Consider the following 21,877-nt stretch of genomic DNA (forward strand, 5'->3'; position numbering starts at 1 on the left):
GCGACAAAGGTTAGCGAATCTTTGTGGGCTAAGAACTGGACATAACTCAACGCGCCCTTGTTTTGACGTTTATGTTGACGTCACGCGATCGACATGGCTGATGATCTTTTTGTTGTTGGTTGCGTTGAGTGTTGCCGTGTAACACGACTTTGACGCATTTGCAGCTTGATCGCCGAGTTCCCGAGAGGACAAAACATTGAACTGAGATAAAGTATTTGTTGGAAACTACAACACTATGAAGGCCCAGTACCTCTATCAGCCAACAACGACACTCCAGTTATCTCATGGACTGCGTGTTACCTCGAACGACTTCGTGTACGCAATCTTGGTCTGCTGTAAAATCGCCTCCTCACTCGTGTTGTATAAAGCATTTCCTAACTCCACTTCATCATTCTTACCAGCGATTACTTGCGTTTTCTGACTAACAGTGTCAGGATAATTACCCAACTCCAGTGTATCAAATTGCGAATATCCTGTATGCTTTTTCTTCTTCTTCTTGTCTAATCCAAATCGGGACGACTGATCTGACACGGACTCAATCACAACAGCTTCTTCGGGTGTAGGTGAAGAGCCCATCCACTTCGGCGCAACACGTTTGAAGAACTTGCGTAATGTGGGCATTGAACCGCAAACGATGAAGAGGTTAGCCTCGGCGATAGACCAGACGTTGGCCGGGGCGGCGACCCATGGGATGTCGAGTGCTCCGAGAAGAGCGGGGAGGTAGATCATTCGAACTATTGACGTCGCGACAGTTCTGTGTATTTTCCGTCAGTCCGCAACTTTTCTATCTATCAGCAGTAGCACTTACATGGTAGCAATACCAAACATAATGGCCACTCCAATCTTCTGGCCCAACGGCATCTTCAGCTGGACAATCATGGGTATGGGAATGACAAATAGGATAAGGTCAGAGATAATGTTGACCACGGCAATGATGATGTAGACAACAGCATTGTCGGCACACTTTCCACTCGCGAATCGGAACGGATCCCAGGCTGTTTGAATAGGATAACAGCCAAAGAGAAGAAGTGTAGAAATGATAAGCGTGTAAAGAACGACAAAGGTGATGGTTCCAAAAATGACTCGACGAAACCACACTTGTGGTGATATTTGAAGGTAAAATGTTAACAAAGATGTCTTACTGCATCCATTGCAGATGATGAAGACGGGTGCAGCGATGTATGAGCTCTTCACATGTGTCAGACCAGGCTTCAATGGTAACGAATGATGTAGACTTACTAGCATGTGCTTCTCAAAGATTTCGATCGGCATTTCCCATGCGTGGTGGCAGAGACCTCCGATGGCGATGGACCCTGTACGTCTTAGCGAAATTTGGACGTCAGGACTGGTGAAACACTCACATATCTGAACGGACTGCATGACAAGCGAGCAGATCTTGATGAAGCAATTATGTTAATTCTTAACAATTTCCTGCATGTCATAATCAACTCACCCAAGCAACTACAATTAGAGCTTTGCGGCAGATCAGTTTCGGTCCAAACTGTACAGCGTTATTAATGCAACTCACCATCATCAATCTTGAAGCTTCCCAAGATGAAGTACTTTGTATAGAGTCTCTGTAACAAAAAGAGGAACGCAATTGGCCCAAGAATAGCGAATACAAGGTAATGTTCGATATCATCTTGCTTCTGAGGGTTGTCGAAGTCCACCACATAACCCTCAGGTGGTGGCAGGAAGGTCGTCACGCCGTTCGTCACTGGGTAAGGCATTTCAAGATGAAGCTTCTATCATCAAAGAGTGGTGTCCGGACGAACTGCCAAGATGAGGAAGTGCCCCCTGTTATAATTACAAGATATTCATATTTGGTCATTTTGTGAGATGAGACGGTTCCGGAAATCAAGACCAGATTGCTCTTCGGATCAGAAGGGTACCACAGCAAACCCAACGAAACAATAGGTGATGAAGAAAACTTAGTTGGTCTGATCTGTATTCTCCATCGCGACCAAACCCACATCATCGGAGTTGTCTTTTGGAACTCAAGGCCTGCATATGTCTCAATCCAAGAAATTACATGGGTCATGGGGGATCCGTGTCTTGGATCTTGGGCATTGTTCTTTGTATATGTGTTGGTGACGAGACTTTTTGCGTGTATAATGCATGTTTGTCACAGGACTAGCGTCATCTTCTTCCTATTGTCCTTTTTGTGGTGGCGTTCCTTCGGGAAAGATATGCGTTACTATTGGTGCGGTTCTTTGATTAAGGCATGATGCCAAGCAGCTGTTGGGCCGGTCTAGAGCTGACGTGAAGATAGCGGGCCGTCGCTACCCACTCGGGGACGTTGACTGATACGGCATTTGGAGGTTATCGAAGATTTGACCACCTACCTATAATTGATATTATGTGAGATTTCTGTACCTGACAACTATGAATGTGGTTTTACTAGCCAAACATGGAACTATAGCATTGACGGGCCTTCCCGCAGAACGCCGCGGAACCGCTGCGGTGTGTTGCGTAAGAATCCATCGAGATGCGAGCATTCATGTTCAGGCTTGCCTCTAAATCTCAAATCTAGACCACGCCCTTGGAATTCGGAAGCAAATCCCTGATTGTAACAATTGAGGGAACCGAGATGATCCTTGATCAAGAACAGCATGTCTCAGTTGCACATTCTAGTCAACCCATTGTTCTCTAGAGTGGCGTTCTCGGCTGACCTCTTGTCCCCAATCCATTCGACAAGACTGCCTTGGAAGTGTTGGTTCTAGGAACTTAACCACCAAGTCTTTGCGAGGCAGTCACATTACTCGGTCGATTATCTCCTTTGTTCAAATACCCGACATGGTCCCCGGGAAGTCTGAAGCCACAAACCTCCTCATCTTCATTGTTCAATCTTACTGTCACACCTCAAGAAGCAAACAACATGGTCCAAATCACGTCATTTCTTACCCTCGCCGTTGGTCTCGTTGGGACAGCATTGGCCTCGTCCTCGAACACAGGGCTGTTGCAGATGTTGACTTACGTCAAGCGTCATCCCAACATGACCCGGGCTGAGTTCTGGGAGTACTGGGACACTCAGCATGCACCCAAGGTTATTCCACTTGCAACCAACTTTGGCATATCCCGATACCAGCAGGTAATACTCCCTCTGCCGACACCAAACCCCATCAGTCCAAACTACTGATTCGCTAACTCGTCCCCGTTATCAGATCCGAGTTGGCGGGAAGATTGTCCCCACCGACGCCGGCGCCTCGGCACCGACTTCAAACAAACTTGTCGAATTCGATGGAATTGCCATGTTCCTCTATGAGTCAGCTGACGACCTGACTGCCATGTTGGCGCACCCTTACTACATCGATGTCGTCGAACCTGACGAGCATGTCTTCATCGATAAATCTGCGTATGGCAATGGAATGGTCGCTACTTACATCGGCGAACATATTGAGGTGGTGGACGACGAGCGCAGTGTTTGGGTGGGTGACAAGAAAACTCGTAACAAGTATCAGAAGCTTTTCAAATCGTACCGATAAGCGCCGGGAGTCTGAATGGTGGTTATCATCAAGCTTCACGCGCACATGCCATTCGCACTCTACCCATGTTATTGTGATCGAAGGTTGTTTTCGAAGATCTGTCCATGACAGCTGTGTTTTTTCTTAAGCCAAAGCTGATATTTTGTGCCAATTCACCACGGCGGAAAGAACTGCGTCTCGTCTAGGATACAACAATAGATATCAATTTACATCTTTCATATAACCACAATCTTCATTAAGGGCTCATTATTTACATCAAGAATTTTAAATATAGTCATGAACCAGTGTCAAAGTAGCAAAATCATTATCCTGTTCGATCTGTTTTCAGAAGAGATCCACATGACACTTCTTCGTCAAGGGTATATCCGCCGCAAAGATCAGCTTCTTGTTCTCAGAATCATACTCTGCATGATCGGTGCCCTTGGGCTGCTTTTCAACACCAAGTATGGTGATCGTCTCGATCTTGACACCGGCATCGTACTCAAAGCTTCCACCCATACTTAGCTTGCCCTTGGTGTAAGTGAAGTCAATCTCGGATACAGCGTCCTGGACGACAGACTCGCCATCGTCAAGGTACAAAGATCCAGAAGCCTTACCGTTCAGACCGGGTGCAATAACAAGATTGAAACCCTTCTTGCGGAGAGCGGTGGTAGTATTGGCACTTTCGACACGCTGGGGGTAGATGATGCCACCCTTGTAATGAACCATGATATCAGTGAGCTTAACCTCTGCAGATTCGTATGAACCAGTACCACGGACAGGCTTTCCGGTGGACCACTCGTAGAAAATGTCATCAGGGAGGTAATACTCCAACTCAGTGCTGTTCTCCTTGGTAACAGGGCTGACGAGGATGCCATCACCATAAAAGAACTGAAGGTCGATAGAGTATGTGTTCTTGTCGTTGGGATAGTTGAAGAACAGAGGGTTGAGAGTAGGGGTTCCTGTCTGGTTCTGCTTGTAAATGGCAGTGTAGATGTAATCGAGGAGCTTGTAACGAATAGCGATACCAGTACGGGCTGCCTCAGCGACCTTGGGCCAGCGGTAGAATTCTTGTGATGCAGCAGTGATCTCGTTGTGGTTACGGAAGAAAGTGTAGAAACTTCCAAGCGTAGCCCATCTAGCGCAAAGAGTCTCGGTCACGTTACCGCCGAAACCACAGACGTCGGCGCCAACAACAGGAATTTGGTAGATGGATGCAAATTGGAGAAGCTGGCCAATGCTAAAGCGGTACTGATCCCAGATCGAGAGGTTGTCGCCAAGCCAGTGAGAAACATCCTTGCCAGAGCCAGCAAAGGTACTACGCGTGATAACGAGAGCGCGCTTATCGGGACGTCGAGCACGCATGGCATTGTGCGAGTGTGTTGACATTTGAGCGCCGTACAAGTTGTGTGTGTCATACTGGAGATAATCTCCGCTCTGCACAAGATCGGTATCGGTAGTGCCGTCGGCGAGCGTGGGTCCCGCGCCGTTCTGGATCATGTAGGGAGGCTGGATGAGCTCTCGGTTGGGAAGACCCTTGCACTCATCCGGGCCACAACCAGATCCGGTCTTCTTGCCGTTTTGCCAGCTGGAGCCAGGGCGGCCGTACTTATTCTGTCCCCAGTACTTCTTGGTGGCCCATTTTCCAACGCCACGGCTATGGGATGTCGTGCGGGGTGCCACGGAGCGCTTATGGATGGTGGTCTTGGCGATGGAAATAGACTCGCGCGTGTCAAGACGAGAAGATGCAGGCTGTAGACTATCGGGGAAGCCAGCGATAGGAGCAGGAGGGCCATCACGGACGGGAGGAGGCTTGGGAGGATCACCATCAATCTCTGCGAACTTCTCAGGAGTGGTGTTGTTGCCGGGGTAAGGACGGTTGAAGAAGTTGGCAGGCTCATTCATATCAATCCAGAGACCATCGATATCAGGACCGTTCTCGCCATCGAAGAAATTGGCAAAGAGCTCGTTCCAGTACTTTTGTGAGTTGGGGTTGAACCAGTCAGGGAAGACACTGGGTCCAGCCCATACAACACCTCGGTAGTCTGATCCGTTGGGCTCTTTCATGAAAGTGTCATACTCGAGACCTGAATCAAGGGCCGGGTTGGATTCCATGTCATACACAGCTGGATCGACCATGACGATGTACTTCTGGTCTCGTGCATGGATCGTATCAACAAGGTCCTTGTACTTGTCTGCAGGGAAGCGCTCTGGATCAATGGTGAAGATTCGTCGACGGTCCATGTAGTCAATATCTGTCCACATAGTCTCGAGTGGGATTCCAGCAGCGGAATAGTTGGCTACAACGGCGGCAACCTCGTAAACATCGCGATAGCCGTAGCGGCACTGGTGGAAGCCAAGACCCCAGTAAGGCGTCATGAGGGGTAGAGTGGTAATCTCGGCGTACTGCTTCGCAACATCACGGGGCGAAGGTCCAGCAACGAAGTAAAAGTCGAGAACACCACCAATGATGTTGTACTCCAAAAACTGCTGGTCTTTCTTCTTGTCGATGAAAACATCCATGCCGTTGGAGTTGAGTAGAAAAACACCGTGAGTGCCCTTCTCCCGATGATCGAAGTAGATGGGATGAGCTCCGTAGAGATTCTGACCCTTGGGTGTACCGTATGAGTCACGGGTGTAGATAGTGCGGGTGTAGTTGGTCGAGTTCAGCATGAAAGGATCGCTGTGCTCGCCGAGACCGTAGAGATGAGGGTTATCGGGAAGCTTGGTCTTGAGATAGACGTACTGACTCTCAAAGACAAGATCGCTGCCCGATGTATCAAAAAGCACTTCATCGGTATCCCTCCTGGAAACGGTGAAGGAGAAAGGATCCGCCTTGAAGTCAAACTTGAGCTTCGAGTTTTTGGGCGAAGCCCACTGTCCGAGCCCAGGACGAGGGAAAACGTCATCTGGGACTTGGTAAACAGTGTTGTTTGTATCCAAGATCTTGACGTGCAGTCGGTCTTCGGTCTGATATTCAACCTCAAGCTTCAGCTCAGGCAGATCGATTCCGTAGACATCACAGGCCTGACCCGCGAGGGAAAGGTCAGCGTAAAAGCCAGATCGGGTCTCCCAGTGCTTTGTGGCTTTGTAGCCGGGACACTTGGAGAGGTCCTTTTCGAAAAGGTCTCTGCGGGGCTTGTCGAGGTCTTCGACGCCTGCCTTGCTCTGAGCAAGGGCAGTGCCTGTGAGGGCTGCGGCGGAGGTGAGCAGCTTCTTGAAGAACATGATTGAGTTGGTCGCTGTCTGAAGAACTGGGACTCAATTGACCTTCGTTCCAAGGTTTCTTATATATACTTCAAGGCCTTGGCGATCGTGACCTTGAAAGCTTGGGATGGATTTATCTTGCACTCGTCACTCTGCAGACCACCCTGGTGCGGAGACTCCGCCTCGTGATGAAAGTTCTGGGAGACGAAAACCGCTACAACGGTTCATTACTCAACGTTGATCAGAAAAACGGTTAAACAAATGGATTCTAGACAACTGCATCGCATATATATGGCCGAGAAAAGAGCCGGTAGAAAGCAAGTTCTGGGTTTAGCTGCCTGATGTTGTGCAAGGATCAATGATGCACGACTTGAGAGTCGGAGTCTCCATTTGCGGGGTTGGACAAGTACAAGAGTAAGCTTGTTTACAAAATGATGCCCCGGATTCTGGCACCAGACTAAAGGAAGCCATAAGGAAAACTTTGCTGGTAAAATTACTCGGCCACTCGATGCTGGATTGGTCTAATCTCGGGCCGAAGGTTATGCATGAATTCAGGAATGATGATGAAAAACAGCCATTGACAAATGAATTGGCCCTGGAGATGTCATGATTTTGGTAATGATCGCTGGAATGGTAGCATGACCTGGGGAAATTAGTGTGGCGGAACTGGGCTAGGGTAGTGTCATGTACCTTTCCACAGTGAGTGATCCGAGACTAACAGCAACCAGTCTTCACAGCATTATACACAGTGGTTCAGTGGCAGAATTCTGTCAGTACTTCATCATGCTTCGACAGCAGTACTTCCATCTTGACATCACCACCTACCTCTTCTTCACATCCTATTCGGCCGACCTCGGTCTCCCTCTCGGAGGCATTTCTCTTAGCTCACCAGTCCATGCTATTTTAGCGGACAATCCCCAGGGCCAAGCAATGATTCCCATGGGGAAAGGGACAATGGCGTACGGGGAAATTCCCGACATCCTTGACCGAGGGCCCAGCCACCAAAATGACAAGCACTCTTCACTAACTAATCACTCTGAGGATGCCGCGTTATTTTGTCGCTGAGTTATTCACTTTCCGAAAATGGCACCCCATTTCGTAGTCTTCTCGGTGAATTATGTACACAACATGCTACCATAATAATATGATTAAGACTGGGGATAGCATCATTGGTGCTTTTGTGATCTGACGTTGCTTGAGTAATAATGGGATGATGTGAATAGGAAATGCCTCGGATCCCGGATCATTCGGGTACAAGCGGGTTCCGGAGACATAGGGTAAAATACTTTTGTACCACGATTTTCGATCATCACATGTGGTATGTGATACAGCGTCAGACATTTTTATTCACGATTAATTTGACCACCAGTAATGACATAAGATGGCTGCGAGATAACATGGTCACTTTTCAAGGTTGTGTTTAATTTCATTTATCACTTAGCTCATTGCTCTGAAAATCTTTCTGTCCAAGAAACATTCGTAATCATTGAAACTTTGTTTGCGTATAGTCGGATCTTGTTACTCGACCATATCGCTGAGCTTGACTGTGCTTCATTAGTCCTTGACCGAAGACTCAATAAACCTAATAGCGTTTCTCAAACTCTCGACATTGCTCACTCCATCCGCATCCGCCTTTTCAACATCGATATTGCCAACCCTGCCATCAAACCCATGCTCCGCATCCTCGGGGAAATCCCCCACAACCTCAACACCCGCGTCTCGAAGCTTCGTCTCAGCCACTACGCTGCAGTCGACAGTCACAGCAGAGTCATTCTTGCCGTGCAATAGGTAAGTTCGTGGAATCTCACTGAGCTTGCCGAAAGAGAGAGGGTACAGGCGACGGTGTTCTTCGGGAATGGCATCTATGCCCTTGTTTGCAATATCGCGACTGAGGCCGGCAATACCGGTCATGTAATCAGGGAACAACGCGTCGATGTGCAGCGCAGAGGCTATGGAGAATCTAGGATCCTCTTGGAAGTTCTCGGGTGGCGGGTATCCCGAGATTGGCTTTCGATCTTCGCTGTCCTTCTTCTTGGGAAACTTGTTAAGCACAGACGATGTATCAAAGGGTGGCGCTCCCCAGATGTTTGTACCAGGCGTAGTGTATCGCGAGCCAGCAGCATCCAGCATCCCATATATGAGAAGAAGCCCTTCTGGTTTCTGCTCAACAGCATTTGCAGTAGACAACGCGAGGTATCCACCAGCGCTGGAGCCAGCTACCAAAACTGAGCCGACACGGCGGTTAATCACCTCTGCGAGCAAAGAGCGTACCCAGTTGTACGCGTCAACAGTGTCGTCCAAAGATGCATGAGCCGTGGATTCTGGAACAAGACGATAGTCTGGGGTTACGAAAATCCATTTGCGTGCGACAGCTGCATTGACAAGCCAATACGGCATATAACTGTATCTGTCTCCAACAATCTGAAATAATGTCAGCAAGGAACTCTGACTACTGGTTCAGGGGTACTTGCCAGAAACCCGCCATGAATATGAATTAGGACAGTACTCGGAAGACCTTCTGTCTCTTCGGGATAAACGACATCGAGAAGGATGTCACCATCAGGTCCTGATTTGTAGGGAATGGTTTTAGAAGTGTAGCCTTTGAGGCCTGAAAATGGTGAAGAAGATGTCATTTCGAGGTATGTTGTTTTGGATATTCAGGATATCACTCATAAATCTCATAGATACAATCCAGGCCTACAGATCATCATAGTCGGAGTAAGTTCGGTTTCTAATACTCCCCGCACTACAAACATCGTGGAGCCACGTCATCTGTTAACTTGTCTTCCCCGCATCACTACTTCGGAGTGTTGGACTGATATGCAACTGATAATTGTATCGACAATGCAGTTTACTCTAATCATCTCCATCAACTTATCCCGTTATCAGTCTTACTACTGATCAACCCATGTTCATCTGCTTCAAGAACTAGTTGCATCAATAGCGATTTCACCTCGCGTGTGCAAATGAGAGGTACTGTAAACCATTGGAATAAATATTCTTTCATAACTCAAAATATACCAATACTACTTTCTGCCACCACGCTGAGTCCTTCTACTATGCTGCAGCCCTACGCCTAACCTTGCGCATTGTATTTGCAGTAATCAAAGTTGTTAACCCTGTTACCCGCCCACTCTGGGAATGCAACCGCTTTTCCAGAACCTCCAAACACCGCAAACGTGGCAATGAAGACCATGACCTGCGTACCGCCGTCAAGTGCAGCCGAAATGAGATAGTTCCACTTGACGAACGCTTGAGGTCGGTAGCGGCGAAGATAGAACTGTCCAAATGCGCCCATAATATAATAGCTTGTAAGCGACGCGTTGAGTCCGACAAAGAGTTCGCCAAGGTACCAGAGAATTATAGCCGTGTTGAGGTAAGACCAAATTCGCATATGGGGGAAGAAACGGTGAGCAAAGTAGAACGGCAGAGGAGCCAGAAAGCCAATGAAGAAGGCGATAGTCACCCATTGGTATCGAGCGCCGATAGAGAACATCTTGGGAGCAATGGACCATGCGATTGCCAGAGTGTTGAACTGTTGGATCTGAGCGCCAGACCAGACGTTGGTTCCCTCAGCGGACTTGAGGATCGGGGCTTGGTTGTCCACGATACTGAAATAAGTTAGTATATGTTGAAGAATTAGACGTTAACGATTTGCATACCTAATCATCATCACGTAGTTGAGAAGGGCGCCTAAGCAACAGCCAATGACTTGAGTAGTAAATGTGGCCTTGGGGGATAACTTATTCTGCTGAGCAAGTTTTAAGTCTCGCAAAAGCAGAAAACCCTGAGAGAGAGCATTGTATGTGTACGATGTAAAGTACATGTTTGCTGCCCAAGATCAGTATAGGTCATGAAGTATTATATTTAGGCTTCTTACCAAGAGGGCGGCCAGGAAACATGTATCCCGCCAACATCTGGAAGATCGGTTGCAAGTTGAAGCCGAAACCAGTGATAGCATACTGCGCGCCAAAGAAAACAAGGAAAACGGCCAAGAAGATCACAGCCATAATAAATCCCCACCAAGGCAACGTCGACTTCATGACGTACAGACAAACCATTCCGATGATGAAGCTCGCCGCAAAGACGAGAAAGTACCAGCTGTTTGGAACTTCGTCGTAATCAAGCATCAGCTTGTAATGAGGGTCGATAGTGGGATCGTCGCGAAGCTTCATTTTTTCTTCCTCACTACGAGAACCGGATTGGCGCCAGAAGACATACGTCTGTGGACGAAAAGCCCTCTTCAGGTTGGTCAAGGTAATCCAGGACCATCCGAGGCTGACTTCGGCGTAGTTCCACAAAAGCATGTGAACCAATGTGGCAGTCAGGCCAGCATTAGACGTGATGAGATAGTTGACGTAGGTAGCTGTAAGATGAGGAAGGCCAGCCTTGTCAATAGCTTCATTGTTTACGGTAAAATCGGGGTTCATGATCGACGTTTCGTTGTATGGAACGTAGTTGGTCGAGTTTGAACTTCCATCGTACAGAAGCTGGGCCATGAAAGGAAAGTCCTGGGCTCTCCAGGTGTTGCTGTAGTATAGACCAATTGAAAGGACGATGCCGCCGAGATAGCCGATGAAGCTGTTTACCAGTGTCTGGAGAGGCATCCAGAGAGGTGAGCCAAAGCCGGCAATGTAGTTCCAGTCAAAGCAGATGCTCAAGAATCCCATTCCCTCGTTACCCTGTGAGCCACCGAAAAGGTTTGTAAAGACAGGGTTGTGGCGATCAGCGAGGCAGAAAATGGAGACAGCAGACAGTAGAGGAAAGATGTACTGAGACTGTTAGTATATCTCAAGTCTTGGTAAGGGTTAACATACTTCGGGGAACCACTCCCAGCAGAAGATGGCTACGAAAACGATCCAGAAGACTTGGAACCTCTTTCTCGTTTCGGATTTGGGCTTATGCAACGTCTCCATCACAGTTGTGATGGGCAAGTTGGCAGGATACAGCATCTTGGTAGGATACAACAGCACACTTCTCATCATACCAGCAATTCCATACCCAATGAGTTGGGATGACAGGGTGATGAAGATACCAGCAGCTTGGTTGGGATACCCGCCATACCACAACTTCTGCACCGATAGGGCTTCAGTTGATAGTGCTGATACTGATGCAGCCGATGCCATGAGGACAGCAGCAGTATGTTCTTTTCTATTCCATGGGTGAGGGTTGAGGAAACGACCGATGGCGCCTTTTCGAGGGATGATGTACGACAGGCCAGTACCGAGGGTTTCGGCGAGTACGGTCAAGAACATGACTGATACATAGACGACTTGAGGTTTGAAGTACATGATCTCTTGTAGAACGCCGCCGAATGCTGATAACCCAATACCTGTGTCCAGTCAGCATGCGTCTCTAATTTGTCGATGTCTGATTGACCTACCAACGACGAACATGCGAACTGTCCATGGATTCATAGAAGGATCATCATCAACGTGGATGACATTCGTAACAATGTCCTCCGCTGTCTCCAAGGGTCGGGTAGGCTCTGGCTTGAGAACCTCGACGTCGGCATAATCTTTTTCGTTATGAGGAAAGCTCTTCTTATCGGCTGAAATTGCATCACCCTCTGCAGAGGCTTGAGGTGCCATGTCTCTCTTCTCTGAGCTGTCCATCTTCAAGCATGGGCATGCAGATAGAACAAGATGAATAGAGATTCTGCTTGATCCTCATCATGGCGAATGTTCAACGGAGGCATTTTGTACTTCACAGTATCTTCCTACGATTCCCCAAGATAGAACGGAGTGGCTAAAAGTCGTGGGAGCTCCGGAGCTTCGGCACGCTGTCAATCTGGATAAACGGCAATAAAAGAGTAGTTGATAAAGCTACAAAAGATCCAATCTCTCAAAAGTCCCAGAGCCCGTTCATTTCTTGTTCCCGGCGTTATTCACGAGGCGGATTGACCAGATTCCGCGGTTCAAATCCCAAATCGGTACCCAATCACGCGAGACCAAGACACTGCGTAATTTCGTATCCATCATCGGATAACGGCTTAGGATGCTGACTTACTTGCCTAACGAGATCTAGTCTTCTATCACTACGAGTGTCACTCTCCAATTGGGGTAGTGGATAGACAGAACACGCCATCAATGGCAAAGGAGTGACATGACCTTGGAAACTAGCCTCCAATTCTTCCCCGCAATAACTTTTCAGCGTTGTTCTTAATTTGGGGACGCGTCTCGGCATATCGGCACTTTTTCAATGCGACCTGCCAAGAGAGGCTAGAATCGTCCGAGAAGATCTAGATAAGGAAATGTTCTTTGGCGAAATATCTATCGCCGAGTTAGCCGGATGGGCTGTTGGCTGGTAACATAATTGATATCAAGTCTCGTCAATGAATGAACTTTTGTTGTCAATTGCTTGCCAACCACTGAGAAAGGGATAGTATCTCGACGCGTCAACTGCCAGTGATGATACGTGACCGACGATATCAGATACCAGCAGTAATGGTGTTAAAGCGAGACCACGGTCATAGACCACGCGTTATTTGATAGGTTCGACTTGTTGCATTCTTGGTGGAACCTGGAAGTTGGAACTTCTGTCAACGTTCCTTCGACCAGCAACTGCCGACTTTCCGATATCAATGGCAACTTTGATACTGCTGGAACTGTCCCTGTAGGTGTTGGAACTGAACAGATCATCCCCCAAGAGGATGCTAATGAACTCTATCATACTCACCATATTTGGCCATTCTATAACTCATGGTTGCAATTCGGAGACCCAGCTGTTGCCATAAAGTATCAATGACATGCACAAATCGCATGTCATCATTAGTAAAGTCTCTGTTATCTAATACATAGTGGTACAACAACGTAAAACCCTGCTTCCCTCACTCTCTCCCTTCTTCCCTTCCTTCCTTGTACAGCTCCGTCACCAAGGTGCCTCTCAAAGGCCGCTATAATGCTCGCCTTCCACCGGCCTATCAACATCTTGATCCTCCGTCCCAAATCCGAGGTGACCAACTTGACTCTCCTCGCTTTTCCCCATCGACAGCCTCCCCCATTTGACCTTCTTCCTCACCACACCCTCAAGCTCTTCCGCGTCTTCATCCACGATTAGTCTAACACTCATATTATCGTACTCAATACTGCGGAGGCTGTTTTTCGAAGTGGCGCGGCTCAGTGATTTGAGTTTCCTGGAGGGGTAGTGGCAAGCTGCTGAGATGACCGCCGAATTCCCGCCAGAAACCACAATGACACCTGGCAATTTAACATTGGCCAGGAAGATTGGTGTGATGGCGACACAAACAGATATCACAAATGATATCAAGATGGCTTTGGAAGAGAATTGTAGACCGATTGTGACCTGTCTGGTATAGGGATGATATGCAGCGTATGCTGCATTTTGTCAGAGGAATGACTTCAACGAACCGTATCCTGGTCACCAATGCTTACCTTCGTAGTTGCTCACATATATACAATTAGAGTAGAGCCAGTGCAGTGCAATACTCACTATTATCAGTGGTATAGAGAACCTGTATGGCAATTGCAGGCGGTACGTTGAATTTTGACTCCCTTTCGGCTCGGTGACTCGTAGGGATCTAAATTCGACACTGTACTTTGACCACTCAAACTCAGCAAGCATTCGCGTGAAGAGTCCATTATACGCAAGATAGCATATCGATAAGATAAGTTGTGGCAAGTTGGCCACCATGGTAAGTGGCAACAGAGCCAGGTCGTCTAGGTTTGCATCGGATACATCTTCGTTAACAGGAGAGTGGCCGAAGCGTGCATCGCCCCTGTTCATCTTGTCAGTCTATCTTCTGTGCGAATGGTCAAGGCTCAAGATATAACATACAGACTTTGCTCCCTAAGGGAGATTCCCAACATTGTTCCTGCTACGGCGAGGGAGCTTCCGATGAGAAGGGATGAGAGAATCCAGATATTTCGGGGCACCGCTTTTCCAAACTTGCGTACAGAGGTTGTGTGCCATTGTCGGGGACCTTGCAATAACTTGTATCCCTGTGTTGTGTCGCCGACTGCAAGATCTGGGCTGACTGGTGATCTTTTCAGATCTCCCAGGCTCAGCGTGCACATTCCCCTTGTCTCTTCACTCGGCCTGGCTATAAAGGAAGCAATGGCATCTCCTGGTGTCATGAGGGGATTATCATCCCCCCACACGCGAAGCCTAAGAACTAAAAAGCAAAGCGTGCATTTGAGTGCGCACATGATACAGACAATAAGGAGAAGACTGTTGGCTATACTTAATCGACACGGCGCCTCATACCTTTCAGACCAGCAATGATCGACTTGCATAACTCTATACTCAGGTTTGTAGGCTGAAACATCCGTGACGAGTATGCCAGATATGGGGTCGAGATAGTTGATGAGACCCAGTATGGGCCATGCGCTGACTTCCCGTGGAGGTTCATCAAGGCGGTAAGATGTCCTGTATGGCTGTACGATGGGACCGTTACCAGGTTTGCTTGCGGTGCCGGTGCGTGCATACGCGTCCACGGCCCAGAGAGTGTTCACGGCGTTTACATCTGTCATGTTGGTCGTGTTCTTGTAGACTTGGCTGAGTTTCCAGCCATCTGTCGAGTTTCGCCATCCGTCCTCGTAGTCGTAAATTACCATGATCAAGTGTCGTGAATGTGTCTTCATTTTAGTCAGCCAACCTAAGTGTCCCTATATGGAGAGAGAGGGTTTGCTTACCAAAGACTTCTCCGGATCGTTGTATCGCTTCATGCATTCGGCGAACTGGATCCGCTCCCAGCTGCTGGTCTGTATGGACTCGTTGACATGCTTCATATTCTTCAGACTCATATAGCTGTCCCCATGCAGGAACTCATCTGTATACCATTGCCGGTAAGAAGTCGTGATAGGAGCCTGGCCCTGCCAACTACCCTTGATAAGACTCTCAGTGCCCAGAAATAGGGTGAAGCCAATTGTGCCTTTGGATTCGAGGACACAACCGTTGAAGACGAGATGTAGCGGAACCGAACTAAGTGAGAATAGTGACCAGAATAAAACCTTTCGCCAGCCAAGAAAGCGAATGTTTTTAAGGGACTGAACGCCAATCTCAAGCCACTGTCCCGCTTTATGCGCAGCGTCTACTTCCCTCCTCGTAGGCGCCACAAGACTCTGCATGAAGAAATTGGACGACGCCAAGACGCCGGTGCCAATGATATTGATGGCCAAATGGATCCAAAGGTTTGCCTTGGCGGTTGTATCGCAGTTTCCTCGGTGAAGGATACTCTGGCCAAGAGCATCCGCACGGTTGCTGCCTCTGCTTCTAGATTCGTCATCCCTTTCTAGTGCAAAGAGAGACACAAAGAGCATGACGATCAGAAAGGTTGTGAGCGTTGCGACTAAGCCGGTTAGGTACACAGCTGTACGCTTCCATCCTGAGTAAGGGGCCATATTGCGCCTCGTTGGTCGCTGGTCAACATTTACAAAAGAAAGACCAATACGTGGAGTGCTGACGGACGATAAGTGGTGCCTAGTCAGTCTGTCAGCCCTACCAATCAACGGACACGTGGGCCTGACGCAAACCTGGTCAAAGTACGGAGTAGACCACGCGATTACTCGAGACGAGATACGAGAGAAGAACCACAAGTGTGCTGTGCCGCTAACTGTCTCCAACAAAGAGAAAAGATTTGAGACAAGAAACGGCCAGACATCTCCGGCGTTGGTTGGGTTAGTTATTCTCATGAATGTGAGGCATCAAATCAGGGCCACAGCTTAGCTCTTTCCCCTTGCTAGCTATTTTTGCTTTTTGACTCTTGACGCCATCCTACATGAGAACAGCGCTACATGAATACTAATTTCGGAACTGGACGAGTGACATGGCGTGAATTTACCAGGGTCCTGTTATGGCGTTTCAGTGGTGGCGGCAAGAAAGAAAAACACCAACATTCTTACGCTGTGATAAGCCCTATAGGTGCCACAGTATAGTGTCAACCGCTGACAAGGGTCCTACGGTCGCGCGAGGCCCTCATGCAGTGAGATTTTGGATGGACGAACAGACGGAGTTCAGTTCATCCGCCAACTTGACGTAACCCAGCAAAAAAGAAATATGAACTTGTCGGGGATATTTCATCTGTTTCACGGCAGGCAAGACAGAGGCAGATTAGTGGGTTACAGTGACTTTCTTTTGACAACTGAGTGAATTCAAGACGTAGTATAGTGCCAGGAGGGGGGCGATCAAAACACTTACCCTAAGGTACGCTTCAGCACGAAACATGTTGCAATAGCAAGGGAGTTAGGACAACAATACATATCTTACTAATGACGTGTAGTCTATGTACTGCAGAATAAATCAGATATAGTTAAGAATCTCTGGGCGCGTAAAATCATTGTTGGGGTTTCACCACTGATGCAATCTTCCCATAATCATGTAGTATTACGTAGATCATGTTGACAGTTGACAACCCAAGCGACGACGGGCATTTCTGCACGTGACTAGCAGTATGAAACCAACAATCTCACCTTGACAAGTCTCACATCCGACTGCGCTTATCCATCTTCATCCAATGTCTCTTCTTTCACTCCCAACAGAGATTCTTAGGCTTATTTGTCAGGAGTTCTGCCTTCATTGCAAGAATGCAGCTTTTCACAAGCGCTCCTACTTCACCTACGCAGACTCATACACGCCTCCCGAAACAGCGACGTTGGTTCGCCTCTGTTTGACATGCAAATACTTGGCGCGCATAGCACAACCTTATTTGTACCATCGCCCGCGAGGACCGCTATTCTTCCCTTTTGTCAAAACCATCAACAAAAAGCCGGAACTGGGCCATCTCGTTAAGAATCTCTCCGTGGCCCGAGTCCTTTTGCCTCACTGGGACTTGAACGCTCGGCTCTACAATTTCTTGGATTACGTGCCCGCTTTTCTACAGTCGTGTGATCATATGAGTGATACCCAGTTGTATCGAGATGCACAAATATGCGAGTTCAATCCAATGTCAAAGTCTTTCGTAAGACGCCTGAGTCTTCCCACGTTGACGACATTTGATGACGAGCGCGATGCTCTGTTCATCACGTCCGCTCTCTCTTTGATGCCTAATCTAAGAAAACTTGACATTGGTATTGGGAGTTACTGGTCGTTCCGATGGTGCCGACCGAATTCTCTGAGTTCTTTACGGGAGCTCACCATTACGCAGGGGTATGTAGATAAACCACCAGACGGCGGTGCTATTCGTGGATTGCTTGAAGCCGCTCCAGCGTTGGAGAGGCTTGTGCTTAATGAAGTCGTCCATGAGCTTCACACAGAAACCACACCCTACCTCAGCCACACAAATGTCAAAGAGCTCATCTTCAACGCGTCTACTCTCCCAACAAACAATCTGAGTACGCTGATGAAGGGGTTTCCAAGTCTGGAGACATTCTACTTTGGTTGGGATTTCATGATGATATGGTCAGGCATCAAAGGGATAAAGCTCGTTGCAAGTGTCATGTCTGGAATAGTAATGAAGAGGAAAGATACCATCAGACACATGTCGCTTGACCTTAGTGGTCTGGATAGCAGAGGGACCCAGAGACTACAAGACCTCTCTAGAATGTCGCTTCTCGAAACGCTTCACATTCACGGATCAATGCTCCCAGGAGAGTCAGTAAACGAGCCAGGAGTTGCTTTGAAAGTTTCCGAGATCCTTCCATCTTCTATCAAGGAGTTTGGTATCATGCGTGAAGCACAAAAGTATTTGTGGGAGGAATTGCTGGACCTAGTCACTACATCGAGTGTGACACATCCGCATCTGCAAAAGGTCATTGTCGCGAGTGGTGATCTTGACAACGAAGATGGGGCCGATTGGGTGAAAACTTTTACCTCGGCTTGTAACGAACGTAACATAGAGTTCTCGATGGATGAGCCGAAGCATTGGAGGGCTCTTACCAGACCGATGTCTCACTGGACCGATGATGGGAAGTTCAATGATCACCGATGAGAAGACTACAGAAACTATGTGTGGCAGTCTATCAGTCTATCTGCCAAGGCTCAAGAAGCAAGGTTTCAATGAATAATGAAACGATAGCTCTGTCTCCGCTTGTGGACAATGTGACACCCCCCATTCATCCAGAGCACTTGTTTCAGTCCCCCTCTAAGCTAAAGACCGTAGTCCCGTCTAAGTTTCTGCGTAAACTCTTCTAGGTAATTATTGCGAACTAACTTTAGTCGATCAGTTAGTTTCTGGAACGGGAAGGACGATCAGTGGCTCAGCTGTCACCATCATCCCTCCAGCTAGCAGGGTCAGCATCAACCTGCCAGTTTGATGTTTCAAACTTTATCCTTTCGTGAGGAAACCCACTTGACCAATTCACTGGAAACTTGATGCCTGGACGTCCGTAAAGATAACAGTAATGCAACGGTGCTTAATGAACCGTGCATGATTAGAGGTGGCCTTCAACACTATATTCACAACAGCCTCGGCAGCTTTTGTTCTGTTGACATGACGTGTTTCCATGGACGAATTCAAGGTTGGGATGGTATTGATAGGTCTACAAAGTTTCTCCTCATGAGTACAATTTATTCACAACAGCCTCGGTTCTTCAAAGATGGTGTGAAGAATAATAGTCCGATAGCTTTATGCATGTATTGCAACAAGGTTTTGATCGCATATGGACCGACGTCTCTCAATATGATCTATCCGTACGTACTAATACAGTAGTGTCCCGAACGAGCCGAGCAATATCTCCGTATTCGCATAGTCATTGAAAAAACGGTCATTTAGCAACTGGATTAGAACTGTAGCGTGACTGATCGAGTCAGTCCAAACCTGTCAGCCTGTTTGTGAAGGATGGCACATACCAAGTTTCAACCGCACTGCGAGACGCTAGAACTCATTAGCATGAAACTAGAAAAAGGAAGCCTCGTTGACACAACCGTGCGGTTCTATTTCCGTCAGGCAAAGAAACAAAATTGTCTAATGAGAGTCGGCATAGCGCAGGTGGACTATAAACTCTGGGGCAAGTACTTGCACCAATACAGAGAGAGACCCTCCCTCTCATTCAAAAGATCCAGGGGTAAGGGCGGAATTTACTGACCTCTGGGGCCTCATTTCACAATCAGACTGCCTAAACCAAAAGAGGACAGGGCTGGGAAAACTAACACGTTCTCACATTAGCTCTGAAACCGGGAATACTGTCATATTGGTTTCCAATCTGTGCCGTAGACATACCGTAGACCGTGCGTATGCATTTTTCTTTGCCTACTTTCGCCAGCGTTTCAGGTCCCTGGAAAAAAGCAAAAGCCATTCTTCGTAGGTGGCGAGTCAAAGCGTAGGCCTAGAGGACAGCGCCGATCCTTAAACTTAGTCATGTAGCGCCTTGGTGGCTTGATCGATTAATTAACAGCATAGCCCGAGGCTCGGGCCCGTTTCATTGTACGTGCCATCGTTTCGTGGATCAGCCGGTGCTTTGACTCTAGTAACACCGTGACGCGGATTAACTTCCTACTTTGATGGTATCTTGCGAAAAGAAGCTACTGAATGGAGGGTGTGGAATACCTTGTGGAAGACTTGATTTCCAAGAAGAGTTTAAGCTATAACTTATAGGCCTGGATGGAGTACGGGTTGGGTGTATGGTAGATGGTTATGACAGGGTATCGGGTGGGAACAGTTGATGCTACTCTGTTTTGTGACCGATCATTCTTTGGACTGTGCGATCATTTCGTCTCAACTCTAGATTTTAAAAGAGTTAGTCTTGCGAATGCCGAGACAAATACACACGATGCTCATTTAGTAGATAAATAGTTGACTTCATCCTCGATGTTATAGTTTGGAACAACAAGCATCAACAGTCTCTCGCTCAACAACCTCTCTTTCAAGCCTTTTACTTTCTTCACTTCTCAACTTCTTCAGTCACTCTTTCAAAACCTCAAACTATCGATTAGTTACACACTCACCAATAATCACAATGAAGTTCTCCATTGCCACCGCACTTCTCGCCGCCACGGCTTCTGCCCTCCCCACAGCCCAGGACTCTGCTCTTGAGGCTCGCCAGCTCGGCGGCAGCACCCGCAATGATCTCAAGAACGGCAACTCTGGCAGCTGCCCCGGTGTGATCTTCGTCTTCGCTCGTGGCTCCACTGAGCTTGGTAACCTGGTAAGTCCTCGATACTACCCCCACCGCAGCGTAGCATCTATGCCAGACAGATCATATGCTAATCTTAATAATCTTTAGGGTACTCTGGGTCCCCGAGTTGCTTCCAAGCTCGAGGACAAGTATGGCAGGAACGGAGTCTGGATTCAGGGTGTCGGCGGTGCTTACACTGCTGGCGTTGGCGAGAACGCTCTCCCCCGTGGAACTACCCCCGCTGCCATCCGAGAGATGGTCGGCCACTTCAACGATGCCAACCAGAAGTGCCCTAACGCTGCCATCGTTGCTGGAGGATATAGCCAAGGTGCTGCTCTCGCTGCCGCCGCTGTTACTGATGTCGACCCCGCCATCCGCGAGAAGATCGCTGGCACCGTTCTCTTTGGATACACCAAGAACCTCCAGGTAAGCAATAGCGTACTCGTTCATGTGAACAATGCTAACGTTTTCCATCTCAGAACCGTGGCAAGATCCCCTCTTACCCCGAGGACCGCACCAAGGTCTTCTGTAACGCCGGCGATCTCGTCTGCACCGGCACTCTCGTTGTTGCTGGACCTCACTTGCTCTACCAGACTGATGCCTCCGGCCCTGCTCCTCGCTTCCTGATTGAAAAGGCCGACGCTCTTGGTGCCGGAAGTGCCTAAGAAAATGGAAATTTTGTCTTGATGTAAATGACTGATTGGGAGCAAAAAGTAATAGGCCGGCCTATTCTTGGGGACTTTTACGAGGTATACGCATGTTAGTTTTTATTTATTTGGTAGATATATTTTGTCAATTCAACTGGTTGATAGACCGAAACTAGATTTATGCTGCAAGTGGGAAGTGAAGTGATTCATCAGCATCGACCATATGTATCCCTTGTGGTAATTATGTAGCCACAGATTAGACATGATGAAATCAGATCTCTTGGAACTGCGGACCCTACATATATCCTTGCGTACAACGCTGAAAACAGTATCTAATCTCATCGTTGCCAATTGCATCGGAAATAGTGACTAGATCGGGTAACGCCGCCTGCTCGATTAGCCAGGGGCTCCTCACGTAGAGAACAACCCCCAGGTAGTCATCTATGATGTGGATGATTAGAATGTTATACGGAGTCGTGTCCTTAAGGCAAGATTTGCAAATATGTCTCCAGACAGAAGATGAAAGCAATGGCTAGATTTTTTGTGT

General features: G+C 47.9%; 8 protein-coding genes across 8 annotated transcripts; 3 read left to right on the forward strand and 5 right to left on the reverse strand.

The window, feature by feature from the left end:
• Nucleotides 1-282: 282 nt before the first annotated feature.
• FSST1_008201 (uncharacterized protein) lies at nt 283-1,730 on the reverse strand (the record flags this gene model as incomplete). Its single annotated transcript, XM_083225060.1, has 6 exons — nt 283-754; nt 809-1,188; nt 1,240-1,313; nt 1,362-1,395; nt 1,454-1,473; nt 1,529-1,730. The coding sequence occupies 6 exons, from the start codon at nt 1,728-1,730 to the stop codon at nt 283-285; spliced, it is 1,182 nt and encodes a 393-aa protein (XP_083084162.1).
• Nucleotides 1,731-2,878: 1,148 nt separating this feature from the next.
• On the forward strand, nt 2,879-3,485 carry FSST1_008202 (EthD domain-containing protein; the record flags this gene model as incomplete). The annotated part of the gene is made up of 2 exons (XM_083225061.1): nt 2,879-3,091; nt 3,165-3,485. The coding sequence occupies 2 exons, from the start codon at nt 2,879-2,881 to the stop codon at nt 3,483-3,485; spliced, it is 534 nt and encodes a 177-aa protein (XP_083084163.1).
• A 324-nt stretch (nt 3,486-3,809) lies between these two features.
• FSST1_008203 (glycosyl hydrolases family 31-domain-containing protein) lies at nt 3,810-6,692 on the reverse strand (the record flags this gene model as incomplete). Its single annotated transcript, XM_083225063.1, has 1 exon — nt 3,810-6,692. One exon carries the CDS (start codon nt 6,690-6,692, stop codon nt 3,810-3,812), a length of 2,883 nt encoding a protein of 960 aa, XP_083084164.1.
• A 1,533-nt stretch (nt 6,693-8,225) lies between these two features.
• FSST1_008204 (uncharacterized protein) lies at nt 8,226-9,304 on the reverse strand (the record flags this gene model as incomplete). The annotated part of the gene is made up of 2 exons (XM_083225064.1): nt 8,226-9,092; nt 9,173-9,304. The coding sequence occupies 2 exons, from the start codon at nt 9,302-9,304 to the stop codon at nt 8,226-8,228; spliced, it is 999 nt and encodes a 332-aa protein (XP_083084165.1).
• Nucleotides 9,305-9,747: 443 nt separating this feature from the next.
• Nucleotides 9,748-12,286, reverse strand: FSST1_008205 (OPT oligopeptide transporter protein-domain-containing protein; the record flags this gene model as incomplete). The annotated part of the gene is made up of 5 exons (XM_083225065.1): nt 9,748-10,282; nt 10,334-10,502; nt 10,552-11,443; nt 11,489-12,003; nt 12,055-12,286. The coding sequence occupies 5 exons, from the start codon at nt 12,284-12,286 to the stop codon at nt 9,748-9,750; spliced, it is 2,343 nt and encodes a 780-aa protein (XP_083084166.1).
• Nucleotides 12,287-13,556: 1,270 nt separating this feature from the next.
• FSST1_008206 (uncharacterized protein) lies at nt 13,557-16,033 on the reverse strand (the record flags this gene model as incomplete). Its single annotated transcript, XM_083225066.1, has 4 exons — nt 13,557-14,008; nt 14,066-14,409; nt 14,469-15,268; nt 15,326-16,033. 4 exons carry the CDS (start codon nt 16,031-16,033, stop codon nt 13,557-13,559), a joined length of 2,304 nt encoding a protein of 767 aa, XP_083084167.1.
• A 1,112-nt stretch (nt 16,034-17,145) lies between these two features.
• FSST1_008207 (uncharacterized protein) lies at nt 17,146-18,558 on the forward strand (the record flags this gene model as incomplete). The annotated part of the gene is made up of 1 exon (XM_083225067.1): nt 17,146-18,558. The coding sequence occupies one exon, from the start codon at nt 17,146-17,148 to the stop codon at nt 18,556-18,558; it is 1,413 nt and encodes a 470-aa protein (XP_083084168.1).
• A 1,966-nt stretch (nt 18,559-20,524) lies between these two features.
• Nucleotides 20,525-21,348, forward strand: FSST1_008208 (cutinase-domain-containing protein; the record flags this gene model as incomplete). Its single annotated transcript, XM_083225068.1, has 3 exons — nt 20,525-20,713; nt 20,792-21,109; nt 21,163-21,348. 3 exons carry the CDS (start codon nt 20,525-20,527, stop codon nt 21,346-21,348), a joined length of 693 nt encoding a protein of 230 aa, XP_083084169.1.
• Nucleotides 21,349-21,877: the final 529 nt, after the last annotated feature.

Source organism: Fusarium sambucinum, chromosome II, assembly GCF_050947815.1.
Source record: "Fusarium sambucinum isolate potato_lamoka chromosome II, whole genome shotgun sequence".
In the NCBI taxonomy this organism is placed as follows: domain Eukaryota; kingdom Fungi; phylum Ascomycota; class Sordariomycetes; order Hypocreales; family Nectriaceae; genus Fusarium; species Fusarium sambucinum.